General features: G+C 47.9%; 1 protein-coding gene across 1 annotated transcript in view; it reads right to left on the minus strand.

The window, feature by feature from the left end:
- The window catches only part of IFT80 (intraflagellar transport 80), a 1,621,792-nt gene that overhangs the window by 236,826 nt on the left and 1,361,144 nt on the right, over positions 1 to 23,822 (minus strand). The window contains exon 16 of the mRNA XM_069618463.1: positions 346 to 517. Coding sequence (XP_069474564.1) covers positions 346 to 517 — 172 coding nt within the window. The remainder of the gene's footprint in view (positions 1 to 345; positions 518 to 23,822) is intronic.

The following is a 23,822-nucleotide window of genomic DNA, read 5'->3' on the forward strand; positions in this document are numbered from 1 at the left end:
CGTACTGCAGAAAGAGGGAAAAACTAGGAACTGAGGGAACAGGCACAGTGCGTACTATTTATACTGTCATGAACATCGCGTCCAGACGTGGCAATGGTAACCGTTGAGGGATATTGACTCAATGCCCCACAGCGCCGTCGGCTGCCAAATTATTTCTGAGACTGTAAAGCAGGATACAATATATCAAAGATGAGGAATCCGTGGTAGGAACATGCTTCAGAAAGAACATTACCAGGGATAGGTCATTCGTTCTTCTAATACAAACGAGCTAATGAAAATTACTAAATGATATTAAAGTAAAACTTAATGTGCACATTTTTCTACAATTCACATTTTTCCACTTACCTTTACAAAGCGACAGAGTCTAATAGCTTCTTCCCACCTGGTCGTGCTAACATAGTCATGAAGAATTGCAGGATATGGTGATATATTAGTATGCACTAGTGAACCATCGGCTCTTCTTACTGTCACTCGGTTTCCCACAAAACTCACAATCTGAGGGTTTTTGCTAAACTCGCTGTTTCAAAAATATAAAACAGAATGGACAAATGTAAATTAAATGTTATGTCCCTTATTCCTTTAAGATGACAGATTGATATTTTGTTTTTTTAAAACAGGTACATATTAGGTAACAGCAATTCCACCTAAAAGGTTAGAGAGCGATATCACACAAGTACAAGCATATATGTGTAAACTTATACCCAGACAGCCAGCTTTGGCTCCACTTCCTCAATGGGCCCTTGTAAACCATCCCAAATGTCTACTGCAATGTTATTTATGCACCAGGAATCAGCACTGGTACGAGATCTAAACATACAGCAATCCTAGTACCATTTATAGCATTAGCACAGCTGATTAACTCCCGAATATCCAATTTATGGACAGCAGAAGAGACTCCTCACATATCATAGGCACTTCATTCTAACAATGTTAGGGCAGCCATCAGGTCTCTGCAACTGGATCCACTCGTCTCAAATGTCTTCTGTAAATTGCAGGTGCCCCACTTGACCAACCATCTGGCTTTATCTTAGCCACATATGGAGGATGTTATGACTGATTTTTTGCAAAGATTAGATCCTTTTTCCCCCATCTCTATAAATAGCCACTTTGTCACTAACATACGTTCGACTGTTTGGATGGTAGCCAGCATACCGAAAGCCTAATGCTGGCAAGTAGGGATGGGCTCGGCTGTGCCATCACAAAAACAAGTCCTGAGAGTTTGAGCATCAGAGAAATGTGTCTGAAGCTTGCACCTGTAGAGAAGGCATGGTATCACAAGTATAACACTATGGATACAATTTGTCAAACCTTTATTGAAAATGTTGGGGTCAGAGAAACTCCTATTTTGCCCTAAAACTAAGATGGGCGACCATCAAACTATAAACAAAACAGTCCTAGTGGAGTCAGTCAAATCAAAATGGCCTATACAAACAAAACCGACTGCCTGCCCTATCTCTTGTACAAAAAGTGTAAAAAGGAGAAATGTATGCAAAGAAAAAATCAGTGTTCAAAAGAATATAGGTAGTTGAACCAGCTCTCCTCCTCACGTCAAACCTCACGGAGTAAGGCTATCCTTGTAGGCAGGATGGCACACACTGGCTCGGTTTCTAACACTCTAAGCAATGCCAAACCGTGGATTGAAGCCCGTCTGGCCTTACACGTTAAAGTCTCTTTCTTGACTTGCAAAATTGTATCCCAACGAAAGGTTCACACAGGACCCCCTCTGCCGGGCTCATGCCTTACAGCACACAGTTCACATATGTCCCCTTCTGTCGGGCTCATACCTCTCATGTCACAGTTCAACACAAACTTGCTGTGGGTCAGCCTTCGCCAAGCATATTGTACTTCGAGTCTACTCCAATCGGGCTCGGACGCCTATCGGATGTTGAAGACTTTCCATTATGCGCTGCTCTTTTTACAGACACCCGCTGGACAACTTCGACTCAAAGTTCACCTTTACTCTCGCTTTATTCTCTTGTGCCGTTTGCTTGCTTTTTAGCTTCAAACAATGTACCTTTCACTGAGACTTTCGAATGGGCTACTTCCTTTCACTGGACCACTCTGTTACTAAGAATCGCTGATATTATAGCTGCATTTTACTTTAAAGTACATTCACGGTCTGCCTTTCTTCGCATCTCATCCACACATGTGCAGCCTTCACGTCTGATATAATGTTGCTTCTTCATTTTCTTAAACACACACCAGTCTCTCAGTTTGCTTGCCAACTCACCGCATGTGTGCACTTCTTTCTGCTTTTGCTATTTCCAATTCACGAGTCAAGGTTAGTACCACAGGTTTGGCCTCGCCTCCCCAACTCTGCCGTTCACCCGGGAGGGTTGCTGGTGTCCTTGGAACACAATGCAATCTTCACTTGTGGGATCTGGCCTTCTCTACATGTCTTTCACGGTGTGTCGGAGGCAAAGACCTCCAGTAGGGAACCCTTGGGGTATTCGGCCTGCTCCTCTTGGCCCTTGGTCCGTTGCTCTGGTCCTATAGGTGTGCCTTTGTCCAGGAAGTTCTGCTCGTACTCGTGTTCCACCTTGCTCAGAGTGTGTCTTTAGGTGTTGCCTTTTATTCGAGTTAGGAGAGCTAACTGGTATCAGGTGTATGCACTTAGTGTAAAGTGCCTGAATTTGCCTGACCCGATTAACGGGACATGTCCAGTTCAATGTGAGAGATTAGCCTGGTTACTCTCAGTCCCCTTCTTCCTCAGCCCACTGTTTGTGTAAAAAAAGGGGGTGTGGGGGAGTCGGGTAAATCCTACACAATAGGATGGGATATATGAACAAAAAAGGGGGGAATGCCACATCTCACCATCAGCTGTCTTAACCCCACTTCCCGAAGACCGCTCACCCAGGTGATCCTCCCGCACTGGTCCACCCCCAGGGTCTCGATCCAAAGGCGAATTGCCATGCCCTGACCACCTGAGAGAGATCCCCCAGGGACTAGTGGATGAGATACCCTCTGGTTTCTCACACACCCGACAATTTCAATGAAATGAAAACATCTTGGATGGGAGGAGGGAACAAATTGGTTGGTTGGAGACTCATGGTCTTGAAAGGAGTCCGCTTCTATAGACGGCAACATTTGTATGCAATATTCCTGGAGGATAGTATATACAAGGGGAAGGAGGTGAACAAATTTACAGCAGCATATTATCTGCACCATTAGAAGCAGGGGGTGAAGAGAACCAGGCACAGGCATAGCAAAAAAAGGCTCCAAACACCCTATAATTAGTAATTAAACAAAATGTGTTTAAGAGCCCAATCTTTTTCCTAGGGAGATGCTGGTCTGCATTATGGTCAAAATCTCCTTTGAGCTGTGGGAAAGTAGAAGCCAACATAAGAAGGACTTTCAGGCAATTTGAAGGAGACAAAAAGAAGAGGTTAACCAAACACTGCATACAAGAAGCAGCATAAGCAAAGCCAATAAGCCTGACGTAGAGTATGATTTTTTTTAGAAAGCCACCACAGTACAAAATCAACTTAACTTCGGCCACTGTTTAAATTGTACTATGTGTTTGTATCCTCTGTCTGTCTTGGACTGTCCCTTATATACGTCTTTATCACTCCCAACACCACTGTTTCACGTATCATACAATATTTTAAATGCACATTTATTGTAAAGCATCCCGCAATGAGAAAGCTTGCCACTTTCTGACCCTACGTGACAATGCTCATGACAGAGTTTCTTTTCAAAATACTAGGTTTAGACAATAATAAATACAAAATACAGCTTATTCTTCACCATTATAAAACCAGACCTATTCGGTTGCTAACGATTTTGGGTTTCGGTTCAAAGGTGGAGCTTTAGCATCACCTGTTTGAGGCAAAACTAATGGAATGGCGGAAGGAATGGCAACTTATCTGTGGTTCGCTGGCCATGCATTGGCCTCTCCACAGTAGAGAGGGTAGGCTTCGTAGCACATGACATGGTAGGTAAAATTATGGCTACACCCCACCCTCCCGGAGTGGATTAATTCTCATCAAAAATAGGGCCATCTTCCTAAAGTAAAAATGTCCTCTGCCGTCATTATGCATATGTGAAATGAATGCCGATGACATCCAGATTCTAGTAGATCTATATGGGAGTCAAGAAGTAAGCAAAGAGGTGTGAGAAGTTTTAGGCGCAATTGAGTACTGGATACAGGGCAATCACTGGAGGCTCAATGGTGATAAAACGGAAGTCCTACTACTGGGTAGTGCAGTCGGGAGTTTCCTTCCTTTTATGTGGACTACAGGTTTAGGTGATCCACCTGCCACTGAGGAGGTAGTCAGAAACTTGAAGGTGATATTTGACAGTAAACTGCCCTTTGCTACACAGCTGGAAATGGTTGCAAAAAATGCACATTTTGATCTATATAATATAAATAGGTGTCGCCACCTACTAGATAAAGAAAATGTACAAACGCTAGTTCAGTTTTTATCAAGAATTCAATCTTGTGTCCTCTACTTATTTGGGTGTTTCAAAAAATCTCTTGGCCAAAGTTGAAGCAGTTCAAAATCGGGCTGTACGTTTAATTCTTGGACTAAAGGAATCAGAGCATATTTTATTTATTTATTTATGTATTGTTTGCTTGTTCTTGTTAGGCGTTTATACAGCAAGTACATACTCTGTTTCAAAGCGCCCAGAGGGCAAGGGAGGTAACAAGGGAGTGATACATACTGAATACACAACATAGATGAGGAAAGGAAAAAAGGATGAACCTACTATGCCTTGTGAGTATTCAGAATGTGCAAGTGCAGCAAGGAAGAGGGCAGAGGGTGTAGGTGCTGGAGTATGCATGCTCATGAGTGAGCAACAGATCAAATGCATGGTGTGGTAAGTGCTATACGGCCTGGAGCCGTGTTGGGTGCACGTACAAGCCTCCAAGGCGGAAGGAGTGCCAAGGCAAGTACTGAGAGTAGACAGAAACTGATGTGGGAGGTCAGGGGCCGCGAGTATGAATAAGAGCCCATGACACCAATCACAGCAACTGTGAGATTAGCAGAGGAGAGAAGATGGGAAGGAGGAGGTAAAGAGGAAAGTCTTGAAGAGCTTCCGGAATTTAAGGAAGTCCTGCTCAAGGCGCAGAGGGATAGGGAGGCTGTTCCATAGCAGGGAGCCAGCTGAGGAAAGCGATCAACCTCCTGCCCTCTGTTTAGCAAAGCGCTTTACACACAAAGAGTTGGTGCCAGAGGAACGTACAGATCTGGAGGGAGAGTATTTAGTGAGATAAAGTTGAAGAGAGTGCGGTCCCTGGGCCCAGACAGCCTTGTGGATGATGCAAAGGGATTTGAATTTAATCCATGCAGAAACTGGGAGCCAGTGAAGACTTTTTAGGGCAGGAGAGATGCGGTCCATGGGCTTAAGGCCAAGGATAAGTCTTGCAGCCCTATTCTGGATTAGCTGGAGAGGTCGCAGAGTGGAAGAAGGTAGATTCAGGAGGAGGCTATTGCAATAGTCAAGCCTCGAGAGAACCAGTGCTCGGATAACGTTGAGCCTCTGGGAGAAAAAGAGAAAAGGGAGAATTCCATCCAGAAGGAATAGCTGAAAGTGGGACTTGTTGGCAATGTCCTGATTGTGAGGGAGGAAGGAGAGAGAGGAGTCGAAGAGGACTCCAAGATTCTGGCTTCAAAAGAAAGAGCAGGGGGAGAGCCCATGGAGTAAGGTCAGAGTGAAGGGAAGAAAGACGGTGCAGGGTCCCGAGGAGAAGGATCTCAGTTTTATAGGCGTTGAAGCAGAGATTGTTGGAGGTGCTGTGAGAAACCTGACAGTGTCTCACTTACTAATCATCCAGGTGGCCAGGACACAGCCATCACTATTGGATCCAGTTCCTGGGGGTGTGTTAGGGAGAATTCTCTGTTTAGGCTGAATTTCCTAACCTAGTGAGTCCCCCAGAAGCTTTGCTGGATTTTTGGGGTTTATTTTTTTCTCCTGCCAAGAGTGAGACTCTTTTACCCTCACTCTTGGGCATGATTTGAGTGTGTTTCTTTGAATCTAGATGTGTTTAATGGGCTATGGGGTCTTTTACTCCATAGGGCTTCATGTGTTTTGTGATGTGTGTTACCCAGCACCCTCAGTGCAGTGACACAGGGGTGTCATAGTGACCCCCCAATATAGACTCCATACCCTGGGACTGACTACTGTCTCCCAGGGCATGTAAAGTCACCATTGACTTTACTAGTCTTAAATTCTGAACAGAACCAGTACAAACCATCATATTGTGGACGTACTGGCTGGGGCAATTCAATTGCCCTGGGATCTGTTAGTCGAGGGGGCACGTCTCCGTCCCCCCGATCGAGTTTTGGCTGGTGGCAGTGGATACTACTTTTTATATTCAACCACAAATATTTTCCTATGGGATTTCCCATTGTTTTAGGCTACTATCTTTATTTAATTTACGGTAGCCTCGAACATACCGCCGGTTTATTTAATTAATATTAATTCTCCGGTTGGTATTTTTTGCCAAAACTTGATTCAAAAATGGCGTTTGTGTTGTCTTCTGTGACTCCAACCCAAGTCGAGCCCTTTGTTCCACTTTTTGGGGGGCTTCTCCACAGAAGCCCTCCAAAGTGGTGCCACTCTGTCTGGGGTACTTTGGAGGGGTGGAGGGAAATTTAGGCACCCTGGACGGAGTTGCCTAGGCAACTCAAGTCGCACTCCATCCTGATTGGCCCAAGTGGTGAGCCGACCGGCTCACCACTTAGCATGTTTGAGTGACAGCTAGGCTGAATGAATGGGGGTTTGCTGCATAAAAGCAGGGCTTTGGGGACTGGAACTTCAGAAGTCGCCACAGGACCTAAGAATCCGACAAGGGAGAAGCTGAGCCGACCTGCCACGACACCACGACAGGTGGAGCCCTGCTGGACCGTCTCACCACTTTTTCCCAACGACAGAGGAGATCTCCCGCCGGAGAGTCTTCTTCCTTTAACTGGTGGGGATAACCAGTTTCACCGTCTTTTTGCTTCCCGACGTATCTCGTGGCCGCCTTGCCTGTGCCAAGCACCCCGGCAACCGGGATACCACGTTTTACCCCGACCGCGAAACCAAGGTACCACCTTTAACCGGAAAACTCGGCGCTGTTTTATGTCCGGTAGTGCAACGACCTTCATCTTTCCTCCAAGTCGAGATCTTCTCTTCCCCTGGACGACGACGCAACTTGCGCCCACTACCAGGAACAACTGCCACCGCTGGAGGATCCTTCCCACTTAAGGTACCGTGTCCCGCCTGGCTTCCCTTGCTACCGACTGTACGGGGTAGATGTAGCCCCCGGCTTTCAAACCTGGGTTAGCCGGGGACACCTTGGCTAAACTTTTCTAAGCCTCTCTAAACGCTTTCTGAATCCTCTGCAAGACTTTCTAAGCCTAGTGTAACTGTGTGATCTTGGGCGCATTTGTGCTCTGCTCTCTCTAAGAGTGGGCCCAGCCTTTGGACTTTGGCTCACCAGTGACTTTTTGCTCTCTGCCTTGCTAACAGTGTTCTGGAATCGTAGAGTGGTGTACCTCTTATTATCCTGTCTTTTCCCCTCCCTTTTTCACAAACTTATTAGAGTGCAATCTAGTTAAGCGCTTACCTCTGTATGAAAATAAGTGGTGTTTTACTGTGATTTTCTAATAGGGAAAAAGGGGTGTATATATCATAATAGTAACTGTGTTTAGAATATTTTACAATAAGAGTGCTGGAGTGTTTCAACTGTGTGTTTTTAAATAAATAATTATATACTTTGATACCAAAGCTCTGGTCAGTGTTTGCTTGTATTATTGTATTTGAGTGCCTATTGAGTATACTTTGCATACTGCCTAACTCTTCTTGAGGGAAGTCTGACTGCTCAGCCACAGCTACCAGGTAAATCTGGGTGGTACAGACTGCTACCAAGTGGGTTTACTGCCAACACCTGTAGTCTTAAATCTTTTGCAGTGGTCCCTAAGGGAACTGCACAGGTTTCTGCCTAACAGGGTAGACCAGTGATAGAGGATCGCCTGGATGGGGGTTCCTCAGGGAGAGGAAGTGGGACACAGACGGGTGAGACGTGGTATCCCCTTTCTTGTGACACCTTTTCCCCATCCTGCCATGTAGGATACTCAGAAACTCTTTGCACAGTATGAAAGACAACAGACAAACACCAGAGCCGTTTACCTGACATGTCCCAACACAAGAGTCAGGCAAAATCAGGCAATTGACCAGAATCACACATACCGGACGGCCCTTTTCCTTCCCCACGGGGATAAAAGGTGGAGCATAATACTGGGAAGGCAGACCGAACGACGACTCAGCTATCCAAGCCCGGCAGTCCAAGAGGAGGAGAAAGACAGCGAGAACCGAAGGGGCGACAAGAAGAGAAGTGACCTTTACCTTTCCAACCGAAGCATGCAAAGCCTCTGTGGAACAAATCGTAAGACCGAGAACAATAGCCAGTGTGTGTTGCAGCAGATGGCAACGGTACACAGGGCCCTCCGCCGCTGATAACCAAGCCAGAGAAAGACGCTTGCCACCGTGGTACCGTCCTTGACTCCAAAGACAAGAAAAGCCAAGCGGTTCATGACAGCCGATGAGTTGAGGGGACAACCAATAAGAAACCAAACTGTGCTGAACGAAAGTCGCAAATGGCAGATTAAAGAAAGAACTGTAAACATTAAGGGAAAACCAGCTGCAGAGGGGTCCGGCAACATGTGGGTTTTCATTCGAGAGACTCTGGTTAATCCCACGTCTTGTTGAAACTACTGATATCAGAAGGCCGTAGGAGAGCCGCAAGAGAAGGTTCAATGTGGACATACAGGGGTCTTGCAAAATCTTCTGTATAGTCGCCAGTCTTTGACCGGCAAACGATTAGAAACAAGCGAAGCAAAGAACTGTAAAATTGGCAAGAGTGAACCCGACGGAGGGGTGTCCACTGTGAACTGTTTACAAAGACATTAATTTGTGAATACGAAAGGTTGAAATATCTTTGCACACAAGCCATAGTGAACCCTACGGAGAGAGGGTGACATTCAAGAGGGGTCTGAGCCCGGAATAGGGGGACACAGGGTGAAGAAGCTTCATCCAAAGAAAGGCAAACAGTCAAGCAGGGCCTGAGCCTGGAAGAGGGGGACCCAGGGGTGAAGAAGCATCACCCAAGGGATATTGATCTGAGAAAAGTCTAATGAACCTGACGTAGGGAAGCTGATCTGAGTCCGGAAGAAGGGGTTCCAAGGGGTTAAAAGTAATCACCTAACTTACATTGGAAAGGAACTTTTTGTTTGTTATTTTTGGACTCTATCATGTTCTCGGAGGCAAGAGACTTTTTGTAGAAAAGAGACTTAACCACCGAAGGTCCTGATACCTGAAGCGGAACTGTCATCTCGTGCTGAGAAGGCTCGAGAGTGTGCTGTGCTCAGGAGTCCCGCCTTGTCCCGTGCACAAAATTTGGGGAAGGGAGACCCCGGGCTACCACACCCTGATGACTTATTTGTGAACACTTCTTACTTTCTAGCGAACCTTATCCCATACTTTGTTTTCCATTTAGCGTAAGAATTGGCAATAGGTAGTGCCTCTTTTTCGACGATGATGAGGAGTGGTGGGAGCCACTCCTCGACCTTGATCTTTTAACATTCTTCCTCTGAGGAGAGTCGCCTCTTGGCACGTCGGACGAAGGCTTCTACGACAGGGATTATCATTTTTTTTTTTACCTACAGCCAATTTCCCCTTTTGCTCCTTCAGAGCCTTTCCGGTCATTGACTGGCCCTAGGAGCAGGCCAAGGTCTTATGCTCCACCCCAAGACACCACAGACAAACTCAGTGTGGGTCGGTTAATGAAATCTTAGAATCACAATCCTGACACTTATTCAACCCGGTCTTTAGGATACTATGTGTCGAGGAAGAAGACATTTCCTGAAGAACAAAGGAAGCGTGCCGTAGTTTCTCGAAGCGTTAGCTTACGCGGAAAAACGGAACTGAATCCCTACGGGCGCTGTGAATGCTAAATATGCCTTCGATGACATCATCCACGAGACTGAGGCCCTCGAGGGACATCGCATTGACTGCATCGACGCACAGCACCCTCTTGCGAAAAGAAATTCCGAAGCAGCTGAAGCTTGATATCGAATATAAAAGATGAGGAATACGTGGCAGGACACAATCCATTCGAAAGCTCGAGAGTGTGCTGTGCTCACGTGTCCCGCCTTCTCCCGTACACAAAACGTGGGGAAGGGAGACCCCCGGCTACCACATCCTGACTTATTTGTGAACACTTCTTACTTTCCAGCAAACCTTAGCTCACACTTTTTTTGTATTTAGCATAAGGATTGGCAATAGTTTTTTCTTAGGATAAGCCTTCTTATTTGACAAGATGCCACTAGGACTGCCTTATTATTTTTTGATGGTTGTAGCTTGCGGCCATCTTCGATTTAGGTTTAGATTAGGCGGTTTTCCAACCTTCCTATACAGTTTAATAAACACCCTGGAACTGTGATCACTTGTGTCTGTCTATTCTTGATACCATGCCTTCCTTACAGTGCACCAGTACTGAAAGCAGATAGGCAGTCAGGGATGATGGAAGGTGCAAGGGGGTCAGCAGGAAGGTTGAGAAAGCGTTGAGTGTTGTCTGCATAACACTGGTAGTTGGGGGTGGGTGGGTGGGGAAGGAGGATATGAGGCATGCCAGCAGAGCAAGGTAGATGTTAAAGAGCCAAGGGGAGAGGATAGAAACTTGGGGGACACCACAGGTGGAGAATGAAGTAGGAGAGGAAAATGTGCCCATGATGACTTGGCACGAGCGGTCAGTTAGGAAGGATGTCAGCTAGTCCAGTGCCTGATCCAAGATACCACATCTCTTCCACTCCAGATTAGCTGGGAGCGTTCAGCCGCTCTGCCTAGCCGGCTCTCCAACGCGCCGCATCACTCTCCTGGCGCAGCGTTTATAGTGTTGTCAAGCCAATGCAATTGGGTCGGCAGCGCTCGCTCTGGCAGTTCGATAGCAGCTTCCTGTGGGTTTACTGGCAGTCTCTTCCCAAGATCCGAAACCGCCCGCTGTCGGCATGCACATGTCCCCTCCAGTTTTCTGTTGGGCCAGTGTTGGTGATTCCATGCGAATCAGCCCCGGGCCATCACAGCCCCTCACTCCGGCAGGGTCCGGAATCCACCAATGACTCCCCACACGTGGCATGAGGTGTCTGATGTTAACATGAGATGGTCGCCGAAATCATGTTCGAATTTCAATCTCGCCGGGTGGTGCCTTCCACCCGGCCTCAACGGTGCTCTGCACGCCCCATGTATTTTGAATCTAGGCGAACCTATCTGTACTCTACACACTTAGACTTCTAGAAAACTAAAACACCTGACTATCACAAGATAACCGGCTAACAAACACTGTTATGACATCCTTAACGACCAACACATCCATTGGCTACCTAGCCATACTCTCTACACTTTCTGCCTTAGCTTTTACAATAGCCCCTCGCCACATTCTGACTACAGAAAGGCAACCTATCAGAAAGATGTACACACAACCACCACCTAAACAGACTGCTCCCCTGACCTGGACCCAGCTGAATCAGGTTTGTCCCACCGGACTAAGGAAGTCTAGACTAGGTACTAGACTACCCAAACAGCCTGTCCCCCTATCCCAGACCCAACTGAGTCAGGCGGATCGTGTCGCACTAAGGAACTCTAGACTAGGCACTAGACTACCTAAACAACCTGCGCCCTTCACCCAGACCCTACACAGTCAAGCCTACCCTACCGAACTACGGAACCTCAGACTAGGCTACAGACTTCCCAAACCACCTAGCATTCACATACCCCTCAGCCACGCTAAGAAGGAGCTCAAACACACCAGCCGAAACAGGCAGACAAGGAAACCCAGCTGCAATCTAACCCTTTGCACCAATTCCTCTGAAACTCTGCCCAACAAGGTCCACACTAGCAATAACACGCAAATAACTCAAAACCTCAAGGGTGGTCTCATCAACGCTAGATCCCTAATAGCTCACGCCTCGGAAATTGATGACATCACCTGTAACCAACTTGACTTCCTAGCAGTTACCGAAACATGGCTTCACAAAGCCGCTGGCTCATGATAGCCATACCCCCTAACTTCACCATCTTCAGAAAAGACAGGGAAACGTCCAAAGGAGGAGGCATAGCTTTTATTTGCAGAGCCAATCTCAATATCAAAGAAATAGACAGCCTCACTATGCCGTCAGCTGAAATACTCTCCCTTAAACTAGAAATCTCTGCCACACATACTATCACAATACACCTGATATACAGACCTCCTGGTCCACTAGGCACCTTTGAAGAGGACTTAACCACCCTACTAAATACTAATGCCAAACCAGGAACACAAATCATCCTATTAGGCGATTTCAACTTAGGCTACAAAGACCCAAAAGACTCTAATGCCTCACTATTCGAAAATAACAGCCCTACTAATTCTAAAGGCCGCACATTGGACTGGGTCGCAGACATCAATTGCATTTCCCTCATAACAGCAATTGAACACTGTATTTGGACAGATCACCATCTGATCTCATTGACTACCTCGGACCTCCCACAACCTAAATCTACCAAACTTCATGCTCCACCTGCCCTCACCCGTTGCAAAAAAAATATAACACTCGCTAATCTTCTCCCCCTGCTCCAACCTATCACTAATCACTCCAGCCAGTTCTCTAACCCTAACAATCTAGTCGACCTGTACAATAACACCATCAACTCGGCGATCGACGCCATTGCGCCGCTGAAACCCACTAAATCAAAACCTATGGCCCATCTGAACACTTGGTTCACCGCTGCGCTAAAAGCCTTACGCAAAGAGAAACGACATGCAGAAGCCTGCTGGAGAAAAAAACCCTCCTCCCACAACAAAGACCTTCTCACTGCCCTCACTAACAGCTACAAAAAACAAATCATTCAGGCTAAAAAAGAGACCTTCAATGACAGAATCAAAAAAGCCAATTCGAACACCAGGGAAATCTTCTCCATTCTGAGAGAATTAGAATCCCCAATTGCACACATAGACTCTTGCACCAAAGACAAAGTCTGGTGCACTAACATTCAAAAAGCCCTATGCAACAAAATCACAATGCTACAAGACAAAATACGAGCTAAAAAATCCACCCTCCACAACATCGCCCTCTCTACGCAAGAAACCATCCTCCAGGAACTTGCCACTAACCAAATTAAACCCCCTAACCAATTTAGCTTTAGAGCCATCTCTACTGCAGAAACTAAGAACATCATCTTGTCCTTGAAACCATCCCGATGCCTCGTGGACACCAGTCCAGCCCCAATTATTAAAGAAGCTGCACATGAACTAGCCCCCTTCGTCACATCATTCATTAACTCCTCATTTAAATCATGCTCTGTGCCAACAAACCTTAAAGACGCATGGATACTACCTCTACTAAAAAAAGTTAACCTGGACCCCAACGTCCCAACAAACTATAGGCCAATAACAACTGTCCCGTTTCTCCTTAAAATCTTAGATAAAGCCGCATAGCTTCAGATCCAAGATTATCTGGAGAGCAACAATCTACTAGGGTCAAGACAATCTGGATTTAGGCCTAGACATGGAACCGAAACGGCTCTCCTTGATCTTAAAAACCAGCTAGACGAGCATAAAGACAGAGGAGATATGTCTATTCTCCTACTCCTAGACCTATCAGCTGCTTTCGACCTGGTAGATCACAAGGTACTGTGCAGTCACCTCAAATCGGCAGCCAACTTCTCCACAAAAGCCACGGCATGGATAAATTCATTCCTGGACCAGAGAACCATAAGAGTCTTCTCTCCTTCATCAGCAGCGGATCCAGTCCCCATCACCTGCGGAGTCCCTCAAGGGTCATGTGTTTCCCCCATGCTATACAATATTTTTACAAAGCCTCTCTTTGATATATTGGACAAGCTAGGGGTCTCATATACCAATTATGCCGATGATACCCAGATCCTTATCCCAATCCAAGGTGACTATGAAAAAGACACCAGACTCAAACAAAATTTACCAAATCATCCAAACTTGGATGGCCACTCATGGCCTATGTCTTAACGACGATAAGGCCGAGCTCTTAATCATTGGTTCTACCAATAAACTGAACAAACTACCCCAGCTTTACAATTCCATCACAATCGACGACATCAAAATAAAGGTAGCTAAGGAAGTTAAAACCTTAGGCTTCTACCTAGACTCAGCTCTCACCCTCGACAAGCAAGTAAATGCCACAGCCTCAGCAACCAGCTACAACTGCAAACTCATCCATGCCTGCAAACCATACCTTTCCATAGATAGTTGCACCACCATCGCGCAAGCCCTCATCCTCTCCAAATTAGACTACTGCAATGCACTGTACCTAGGTACCAGTAAACATAACACTAACAAACTCCAAACCCTACGGAACAATGCCCTCAGAACAGCCCTAGGCATACCCAAAGGACAACACATATCTACCCACAGAAGAGCCGTCAACTGGCTGGCCATCAATGACTGTATCAAACTCAAAAATCTGAACATTACACATAACTGTCTGAACAACAAAGCTCCTGCTTACCTGTCAGAAAAATTCACAAAGCACACTTCTGAACGTCCCATCAGAAAGGCCCTCTCAAATAGCATCAAAGTCCCTAACTTTAAACTGAAAAGAACTGGTGGGTCTAGCTTCCCGGTTCGAGCAGCGCAGCTCTGGAACTCCATCCCAAATGCACTTAGAGTCACCCCCTCTTCCATGTGTTCAAAGCCAACGCTAAACTCTTGCTTAAAAATAACGACCGCTAAATGCCCCAACTATACCAAATACTCTGTATATTCATTGCAAACACTGTAACTTATCTATACTGTAAGTCATCCGACAGTGCTACACAAAAGCTTCTGATAAATGTAAAATATCTCTCTTGTAAGTAAAAATGCCTTGTAAGCAATGCTCGATATATGAGCCTGTAATATATGATCCTGTAACCTAAGAAATGTAATGTAACTGTAATATATGATCCTGTAACCTAGGAAATGTAACGTATTCATATACCTGTAACCCAAGATTTATTTCTCTGCAAGCGCCCAGTTGCTTAACGGCCAGGCGCGCTATATAAATAAATAAACAATACAATACAATGTACAGTTCCAAGGCTGCAGTGAGGGTGGATCTCTCCGCTCGTTAATTGACCATTTTGACTGCTCCACGTGTGGACTTGGCCAGAGACTCAGTGCTCCTCCTTCCTTCCTTCACTGTGAGACGGCAATAGGAGGCACATCCTCTGCCCGCCGTGGATACCGTTAACAAGGCGGCGTGCAAGTGGACAGCTCTCCTTCCCCGGGTTTGGCCTCTGCAACAAGCCTTTACTGCTGCAAGTCCTCTTTGTCCGCAAGCGGCCACAGGCCCGCCCACACAGGGAGACCTCTTGGCAGCCAGAGTATGCGGCCGCATGCTCACCCCGTCTGCGCCCACTGAACTCGGCCAAATGGCTCTGATCTCTGGCACCGTTGGGGCAAACCCTCTGTATCTTGGTCAGGTTGTGCTGGCCCCCTTCGTACCTCTTTCCAGCCAGTACTGCAGCATGCCCTTATCTATTAACTGCCAAAATTGTGCCAGAGAGCTCTTAGCGTCCACGGAGCTTACGCGAAGGCGTCCGTCTTGCTGATCGCGCAACAACACCCCCATGAAAAGGAAGGTCTTGAAATGCTTCTGGAACTTCAGGTGATCCGGCTCAAGTTTGAGAGGGGCAGGGAGGCCGATCCAGAGGGAGGCACCTGCAGAGGAGAGAGATCTACCCCCAACCCTGTGCCTGGAGAAGGATCTGACCCTTAAAGAGTTAGAGGTGGCTGAGCGAAGGGCTCGAGAAGGAAGATGTTTTGGAAGCGACGTAGTGCAGGCCCAGTCCCAGAAAGCCTTGTGGACAATGCAGAGGGCCTTGAACTTGGTCCTTGCAGCCACCGGGAGCGAGTGGAGAGATTTCAGGGCTAGAGAGATAGAGTCCCCGGGCTTGAGGCCAAGGACAAGTCTTGCAGCCATGTTCTGGATTAGCTGCAGAGGGTGGAGGGTAGAGGAAGGCAGATTGAGAAAGAGGCTGTTGCAGTAGTCCAGACTAGAGAGAACCAGGGCTCTGGAGACCGTGAGCTTCTGGGGGAAAGTGAGAAAAGGAAGAATACCTCTGAGGAGGTGCAGCCGTTAGTGGGCCTTCTTGGCAAGGTCTGTGATGTGAGAAGAGAAGGAGAGAGTGGAGTCGAAGATGACACCAAGGTTTTTTGACTCACAGGAAGGCAAAGGAAGAGGGCTCAAGGAGGGTGGCCAGAGTGAGAGATGGGAAAGCAGGAGCAGGGGTCCCAATGAGAAGGATCTCACTCTTACTGGCATTAAGGTAGAGATCGTTGGAGGCGTGCCAATCCTGAATCACAGATAGACAATCAGGAAGCGCGAGAGAGGAGAGGAGGCTGAGGGGAGCCCGAGCGAGAGCTGAGTGTCATCCGCATAACACTGACAATTAGAGGAGAAAGTAGAGATAAGGTGGGTCAAAGGGGCCAAATAGACATCGAAGAGCCAGGGTGAGAGGTTAGAGCCCTGGGGAACACCACATATGCATAGAGAGGTGGTGGAGAGAAAGGGCCCAAGTTGGACCTTGGAGGGTCAGTCCAGGCTAAAGGAGGACAACCACTCCAGGGCCTGATCCATGATGCCCAGGTTCTCACGGAGTCGAATGCTCAGGATGGCGTTATTGACCATGTCAAAAGCAGTCGGAAGGTCAAGGAGGATGAGGACAGAAAGAAGGCTTGAATCGAGATTAGTGAGCAGATCTTTACGGGTGTTCAGGAGAGCAGTTTCCGTGCCTCTGGCTGCTCTGAAGACAGACTGATGGTCATGGAGAAAAACAACTGATTCACTATGGAGAGTAAGCTAGGAGATGGCCAGGTTTACCAGGAGTTTGCCCAGGAAAGCAGTGATAGAGATCAGGCAATAGTTTGCGAGACAGGTAGCATCGACAGAAAACTTTTTAAGGAGGGGGTGCACAAGGGAGGGCTTGAGGAGAGAGGGGAAAGTTCCAGTGGCAAAAGAGTGATGCAAGAAATCGGCCAAGGCTGGAGCGAGGGTGTCAATGTGGTCCTTTTAGGTTCTGGAGGAGCAGAGAAGCACTTGTTTGGACAACACTTTCATAGATCGGACTTGTAGTCGGAGAGAAAGAGGAGAAGGGAGGAGGTGAGGGAGAGGCGACCAGAGGGGGGCCGAGAGAGGTAGAGGGAGAAGAAGAGGAGAGAGAGGAGAGGGTGTCCTGAGTTTTAGTGGTGAAGTGAGAAGCCAGAGCTATACAGAGAGCCTGGGAGGGAACAGAAGAGGTAGAGACTGCAGAAGGATTGGCCAGCTCCTTGCAGATTTTATAGAGTTTGGCCGTGTTGTTAGAGACCGCAGAGATGCAGGCTTGGATGTGGGCTCTCTTCTTGGACAGGACAGAGAGTCTGTATTGCCTTTGGAGCAGGAGGCAGGCCAGTTTGTCAGAGAAAGCGCCAGATCCCTCCCCTTCCTCTCAGCCACCCTACACTTGCGTTTCAGGGTGGCAGGGTCCGAGTCATACCAAGAGATGCACTTGGAGGTAGGCTTCAGACAGATTCTCATGACAGGGGCAAGGACGTCCAGAGTGTTGGAGATAAAAAAAGATGCAGATTAGAGAGGGCTGTGTCAGAGTGTGAGTCAGCCACAGGCGTGGGAGGAGCAGAGAAAGTAGCAGCAAAGGCATCCCACGACACACGCTTCATGGGCCGAATGACTGAGAAGGAAGGCGGCAGTGCTGGTGTTGGTTTAGCCTGAGGGACAGAGAGCTTCAGGTGAGAGGAGAGCAGAAAGTGGTCAGTCCAAGAGAGAGGACTGTAGAGACGGTTCGAGGGGGGGATGTTTGATAAGATCAGAACAACCAATGTATGCCCAGTGTTAGGGAGAAGAACAAGTTACTTCTTACCTTGTAACCTTCTTTCGACGGGATGTTCCTCCGACGTATTCCTCATCTTAGATATCTCCTTCCAGCTCTGCTGGCCTCGGAAAAAGTTTTCTCTCTGGAGGCCGCTGCGCGTCGACGTCCTCCGAGTCGATGTCCCTCGACAGCCGCCGTATCGACGTCGTCATCCTGCCTATAAAGGCCGCGCGCAGCGTCCGTTGCTCAGTTCCGTTTTGTAGCCCACAATAATACTCTCTGGACTAAACTAATCACCCTGAAGGAGCGTAAGCTGCAACAACAAGGGAAGTAGAACTGCGGGGATGGATGGGAGGGTCGATGAGGAATACGTCGGAGGAACATCCCGTCGAAAGAACGTTACAAGGTAAGAAGTAACTTGTTCTATGAAGGGATTGTGTCCTCCGACGTATTCCTCATCTTAGATAGGCTCCCATAGCAGTATTCTATTATCGGAGGAGGGAGTACTGACTTCACGCTGTCTTCTATTGATGAATAGAATGCAGTACAGCCCTTCCAAACCTAGTCTCTTGACTGGAGGAGGAATCCAAATTGTAAAAACGTGTAAAGGTATGGACAGACGACCATGTAGCGGCCGCACAGATGTCTTTAACTGGCACGCCTCTTTTGAGGGCCGATGAAGCTGCAATACCTCTGGTCGAATGAGCCCTAAGGTTTTGAGGGGGCTCTTTCCCTGCCAGTTTATAACATTCCAGAATGGCTAGAATGATCCATCTGGAAATGGTCTGCTTAGTTATTGGTAACCCCAGCTTGTGACCTGCGTAACCTAAACAGCTGGTCTGCCTGTCTTATCCTGGCTAGTCTACTGATGTAAAAACTTAAAGCCCTCCTAGGGTCTAGCCTGTGTAACCTCTCTTCCTCTTTCCCCGGGTGAGGAGGAGGATAGAAAGATGGTAGGGTAATCTTCTGAGTGATATGGAATTCAGAAACCACCTTTGGGAGGAAATTAGGCTTCACTTGCAGGACAACTTTGTCTTTGTGAAATATTGTGTGAGGGGGTTTACAAGAAAGAGCTTGTAATTCGCTCACCCTTCTAGCAATGGTCTTGGGGTATAAACATTGGTTAACCCCTTTAGAAACTGTATTACCAAGGGTAATTTGAAATAGGATGGTTCTTCCGCAGTACGCTTAAAGATGGATAGCGCTGCGAGATAACCCTTAGTGGTGCCAACTTGAAGGCCTGAATTTGCCAAATATAGTAGGAAGGACAAAACCATTGGTGTACCACATGAAAAAGGGTCGATATTCTGTTCTCTACACCAGCTGCAAAATCTGTTCCGACGGCAGCCGTATAAAGACTTTGTTGCTGGCCTCCTTGCCGAAAGCAACACCTCCACAACATCATCAGGGAGGTCCCAATCCTTGTACCTCAGCCTTTCAGAAGCCAAGCGTGAAGGTTGAGGGTTTTGATGTCTGGATGGAGAACCTGACCTCCCTTCTGTGAGAGTAGGTTCTCGCTGAGTGGAAGTCGAATTGGAGGGCAGATGGACAAGTCTAGAAGGTCCGGGTACCACGTTCTCCTGGCCCAATCCGGGGCAATTATGATCATGGTTCGCCGGAATCTTCTCAACCTCCTGATCATTTGAGGAATGACAGGGACCGGTGGGAACGCGTACAGAAGCGGAAACTCCCAGTCCACTATGAACGCGTCTCCCAGAGCTCCTCTCGGGGGAAATTCCTTTGAGCAGAACAGGTCGCATTTCCTGTTTAGGCTGGTGGCGAACAGATCTACCTGAGGGGTTCCCCAAAGGGCAAAGATCTCTTGAAGGACTTCCTGAGCTAGCTCCCACTCGTGGGAGACTGTGTTCTGCCTGCTCGGAGCGTCCGCTGTCAAGTTCTTCTCTCCGGCAAGGTGAACTGCCGATAGAGAGATTCCTTCTTGGATTGCCCACAACCAGAGCTGCATCGCCTCTCTGCACAGGGGTAGTGATCCTACGCCTCCTCTTTTGTTGAGGTAATGCACGGCCACCGTGTTGTCTGTCATTATCAGGACGTTCTTCCCTTGTACAGCTGGCAGGAACGCCTTCAGCGCAAGTCTGATGGCTCTCAGCTCTAACAGGTTGATATGTAGTCTGGACTCCGATGGAGACCAACGACCGCTGGTGGTCAAGTCGTTGGCGTGGGCTCCCCACCCCGTGAGTGAGGCATCCGTGACTACTGTTATCTCCGGCCAGGGTTGCCAAAACTGTTCTCCTTTCAGAATGTTCTCCTGACAGGCCCACCACTGAAGGTCTCGAGCCACCCTGCCGGGAACCTGAAGAAGATCTGTCATTCTCCCTGAGAATTGTGACCACTGAGTCCTCAGTGCCCACTGGAGGGATCTCATTCTCAGGCGAGCCTCTTGCACTAGGAAAATTCAGGATTCTATGAGGCTTAGCAACCTCAAAAAGTCGAAGGCTGGGAGACGTTGGGCATGTTGGAACTTGGTAACCATCTGTAGAATATCTTGAGCCCTCACCTCTGGTTGCGAGGCTTTTCCCAGGGAAGTGTCCAGGATCGCTCCTATGAACTGGAGTCTCTGCGATGGTATCATTTGTGACTTCTTTAAATTGAGGGAGAAGCCCAGTCTGTGAAGGAAGTGGCACACGTGATTTAGCTGGATCTGAGCTTGTTCCGAAGAAACAGCCCTGATCAACCAATCGTCCAGGTAGGGGTAGACGTGAATCCCTTCCCTCCTTAGACTTGCAGCAACTACCGACATTAACTTGGTGAAGACCCTTGGGGCAGAGGTCAGCCCAAATGGCAGCACTCGAAAATGATAGTGAGAGTTGCCAATTGCGAACCTCAGGTATTTCCTGTGTTTGAGATGGATAGGCACATGGAAATAAGCGTCCTGAAGGTCCAGAGATACCAACCAGTCCTGGAGGATCTGAGAAAGAGTAACCATCTTGAATTTGTCTTTTCTGAGGAATTTGTTCAATTCTCGCAAGTCCAAGATGGGTCTCAGTCCTCCGTCTTTCTTTGGAATGAGAAAGTAAGGGGAGTACCAGCCCTTGTTCCTCTCCGCTACAGGTACCGGTTCTATGGCACCTTTCTCTAGCAGGTCCAAAATTTCCTGCAAGAGGAGCGGATCTGGAGCTTTCTGAGAGCTGATCCCCGGTGGATGACTCTGAGGTATACGTAGGAAAGGCAGGCAGTAACCTTGGGCAATTGTTTCCAATGCCCAAGCATCTGACGTGATAGCCTGCCATACCGCCAGATGTTGAGTCAACCTGCCTCCTACAGGTGTCCTGTGAGGGAAGTCCTCAGAGTGGTTTTGGGGCGGCTGATGCAGATGCCGATGGTAAAGAGGCACCTGCTGTTGCTGCGGCTTTTGAATATCTACCCCGTCCACCTCGGGTAGTTCTTCTTTGTCCCCTTTGAGCCGGTCGTCCTCTACCTCTTCGGAATGCGGAGTAGAAGCGAAAGGACTTGCCCCTCGCAGAGGTTCCTGTGGGACGAAAGGGAGTCTGACGGATTGCAGCTCCTAGGGATTTTGCTGCTGCTTTTGAAGTTTGCAGTTTCTCTAAACTGTCATCCGCCTTTTTCCCGAACAAAGAAGAGCCATCGAATGGCATGTTCAAGAGCCTGGCTTGCACATCTGGGGCAAAACCAGACTTTCTTAACCAAGCAAATCTCCTGGTTGATGTACTTGCCGCCATTGCTCTGCTGATACTGTCAGCCGAATCAATGCCCGTCTGGAGGGATTCGCACATAGCGTCTTTACCGTCCTGTATAATATTCAGGAACGCATCCCTTTCTTCTCCCTCCGGGATGCAGTCAGCCGCTGTAGAAGCACACTCCCAAAGTGTATGGCTGAACCTAGCAAGGGTGCAAGTAGCATTAACAGATTTTAACGCCATTCTACATGCTGAAAAGACTTTCTTTGCCATAGCATCATATTTTTTATCGTCCCTGCCTGTGGGACGGTAGGATAAGCCGTCTTGACATCGGTAGAGGATGCTGCCTGTACCACCAGACTTTCTGGGGATGGGTGTTTAGACAAAAACTCTGGGTCTGTAGAAGATACCCTGTACTTTGTAGACAGTTTTTTATTTACTGCTGGTACGACATCTGGGGTTTCCCAGTTTGTCATGATCTTCCTCTGAAGAGCTTTATGAAAAGGCACCGCAGGATCCTCCTGTGGGCCTTTGTCAAGAATATCCGTGAGGTCATCTTGTTGGAAAGATTGTGAAGGTGCAGACCACCCCATGAACTCTGTGATCCTGGCCATTAAGGCTCTATAGGGGGTTTCAGTATGCTCCCCCGGGTCTGGCCTAGCAAACTCCACCTCAGGGGAAGTGTCTAACCCACTTGCCTCATGAAAGGAATCATGAAGATCCTTTAACCTGCGTTCTTCAGAGGAAAATTCCTCTCTAATTGGGGTTACAGGTCCCTGCAACTCAAATGTGTCTTCCTGTTCAGACAATTCACCCTCTTCCAAAATTGAGGACATAGTTCTCAATTGTTCTGAACTCATAAAGGGAGTAAATCCCATTTCCAAGGCAGAGGGTGCCGAACTTGTCATTATCGGCCTCGAAAACGTCGATGTCGTCGACGCTGACGTCGAAGGCTTCGAGCGTGGCGTTGAAAACAAAGGCGGAGGCCTCGAAGACCTCGACAGAATTGGAATTCTACTCGACAATCTCGAAGCCATCGACGTCGAGGACCTGGGGATAGTCACTGGGTGTGTCGTAACCGTGACTTTTCTTGGCGTCGACGCCGGTGTCGAAGCTGGCGTCAAGTCGACAGACCCATGTGTCGAAGGTCCCTTCGACAACGGCGTCGAAGACATCGACCTCGGCGTCGACGGAACCCTCGTCGACGGCGTCGACGGAACCTTCGAGGAAGGTTTGGAGGTCATAGTCCTACTCGAGGGTTCGAGACGCGCTCGAGAGGTTTCCTTCGCCGGGTACTGCGACTCGCAGCATTTTTGACCTTCGGGTCTTTCGACCAGAGCATCGCTCTCGGTAGTCTTCGAGGGGGTCGAGGCCGCTTTCTCGAAGACGCTCATATTTTTGCGGAATTCCTCCCATTCAGCCCGGGAACTATGTTTCGTGGGGCAAGGGATTCTTTTTGGTGAAACAGAGGAAGAGGAAGACGGAGAAGGGGATCTTCGACGTCTCCTCTTCGAGTGCTTCGATCTTGAGGAGTGATGAGACCCACTCCGAGACCTGGAGCGCGAATGGTGATGAGGAGACGAGTGTCTCGACTTTGTCGACGAAGAAGAAGCTTTAAAAGTCTTACCTTTCTCCAGCTTCCCCCTACGCTCCTTCAGGGCCTTAGCTGTCATGGACATACAGTCCTCGCATTCCGAACAATGGTGTTCAGCTCCCAAACACCACAGACAAACTCTGTGAGGGTCAGTCAACAACATCTTTTTCCCACAATCTCGGCATTTTTTGAAGCCGGATCGAGGAGTTGTCAGTTCCGACGAGGAAGCCATCGAGTACGGATCGAATGACTCGAGGTAAATAGGATTAATCTGACTAAGAACTGAGCAACGGTATTCCGAGGCACTGAGTAAGCGCGGAAAAACGGAACTGAGCAACGGACGCTGCGTGCGGCCTTTATAGGCAGGATGACGTCGACGTCGATACGGCGGCTGTCGAGGGACATCGACTCGGAGGACGTCGACACGCAGCGCCCTCTAGAGAGAAAACATTTTCCGAGGCCAGCAGAGCTGGAAGGAGATATCTAAGATGAGGAATACGTCAGAGGACACAATCCCTTCGAAATCTCTGTTTAGGCTGAATTTCCTAACCTAGTGAGTGCCCCAGCAGCTTTGCTGGATTTTTGGGGTTTATTTTTTTTCTCCTGGCAAGAGTGACTCTTTTACCCTCACCCTTGGGCATGATTTGAGTGTGTTTCTTTGACTCTAGATGTGTTTAATGGGCTATGGGGTCTTTTACTCCATAGGGCTTTATGTGTTTTTGTGA

Source organism: Ambystoma mexicanum, chromosome 10 (genome assembly GCF_040938575.1).
Source record: "Ambystoma mexicanum isolate Mex_15411 chromosome 10, UKY_AmexF1_1, whole genome shotgun sequence".
NCBI classification, from domain to species: domain Eukaryota; kingdom Metazoa; phylum Chordata; class Amphibia; order Caudata; family Ambystomatidae; genus Ambystoma; species Ambystoma mexicanum.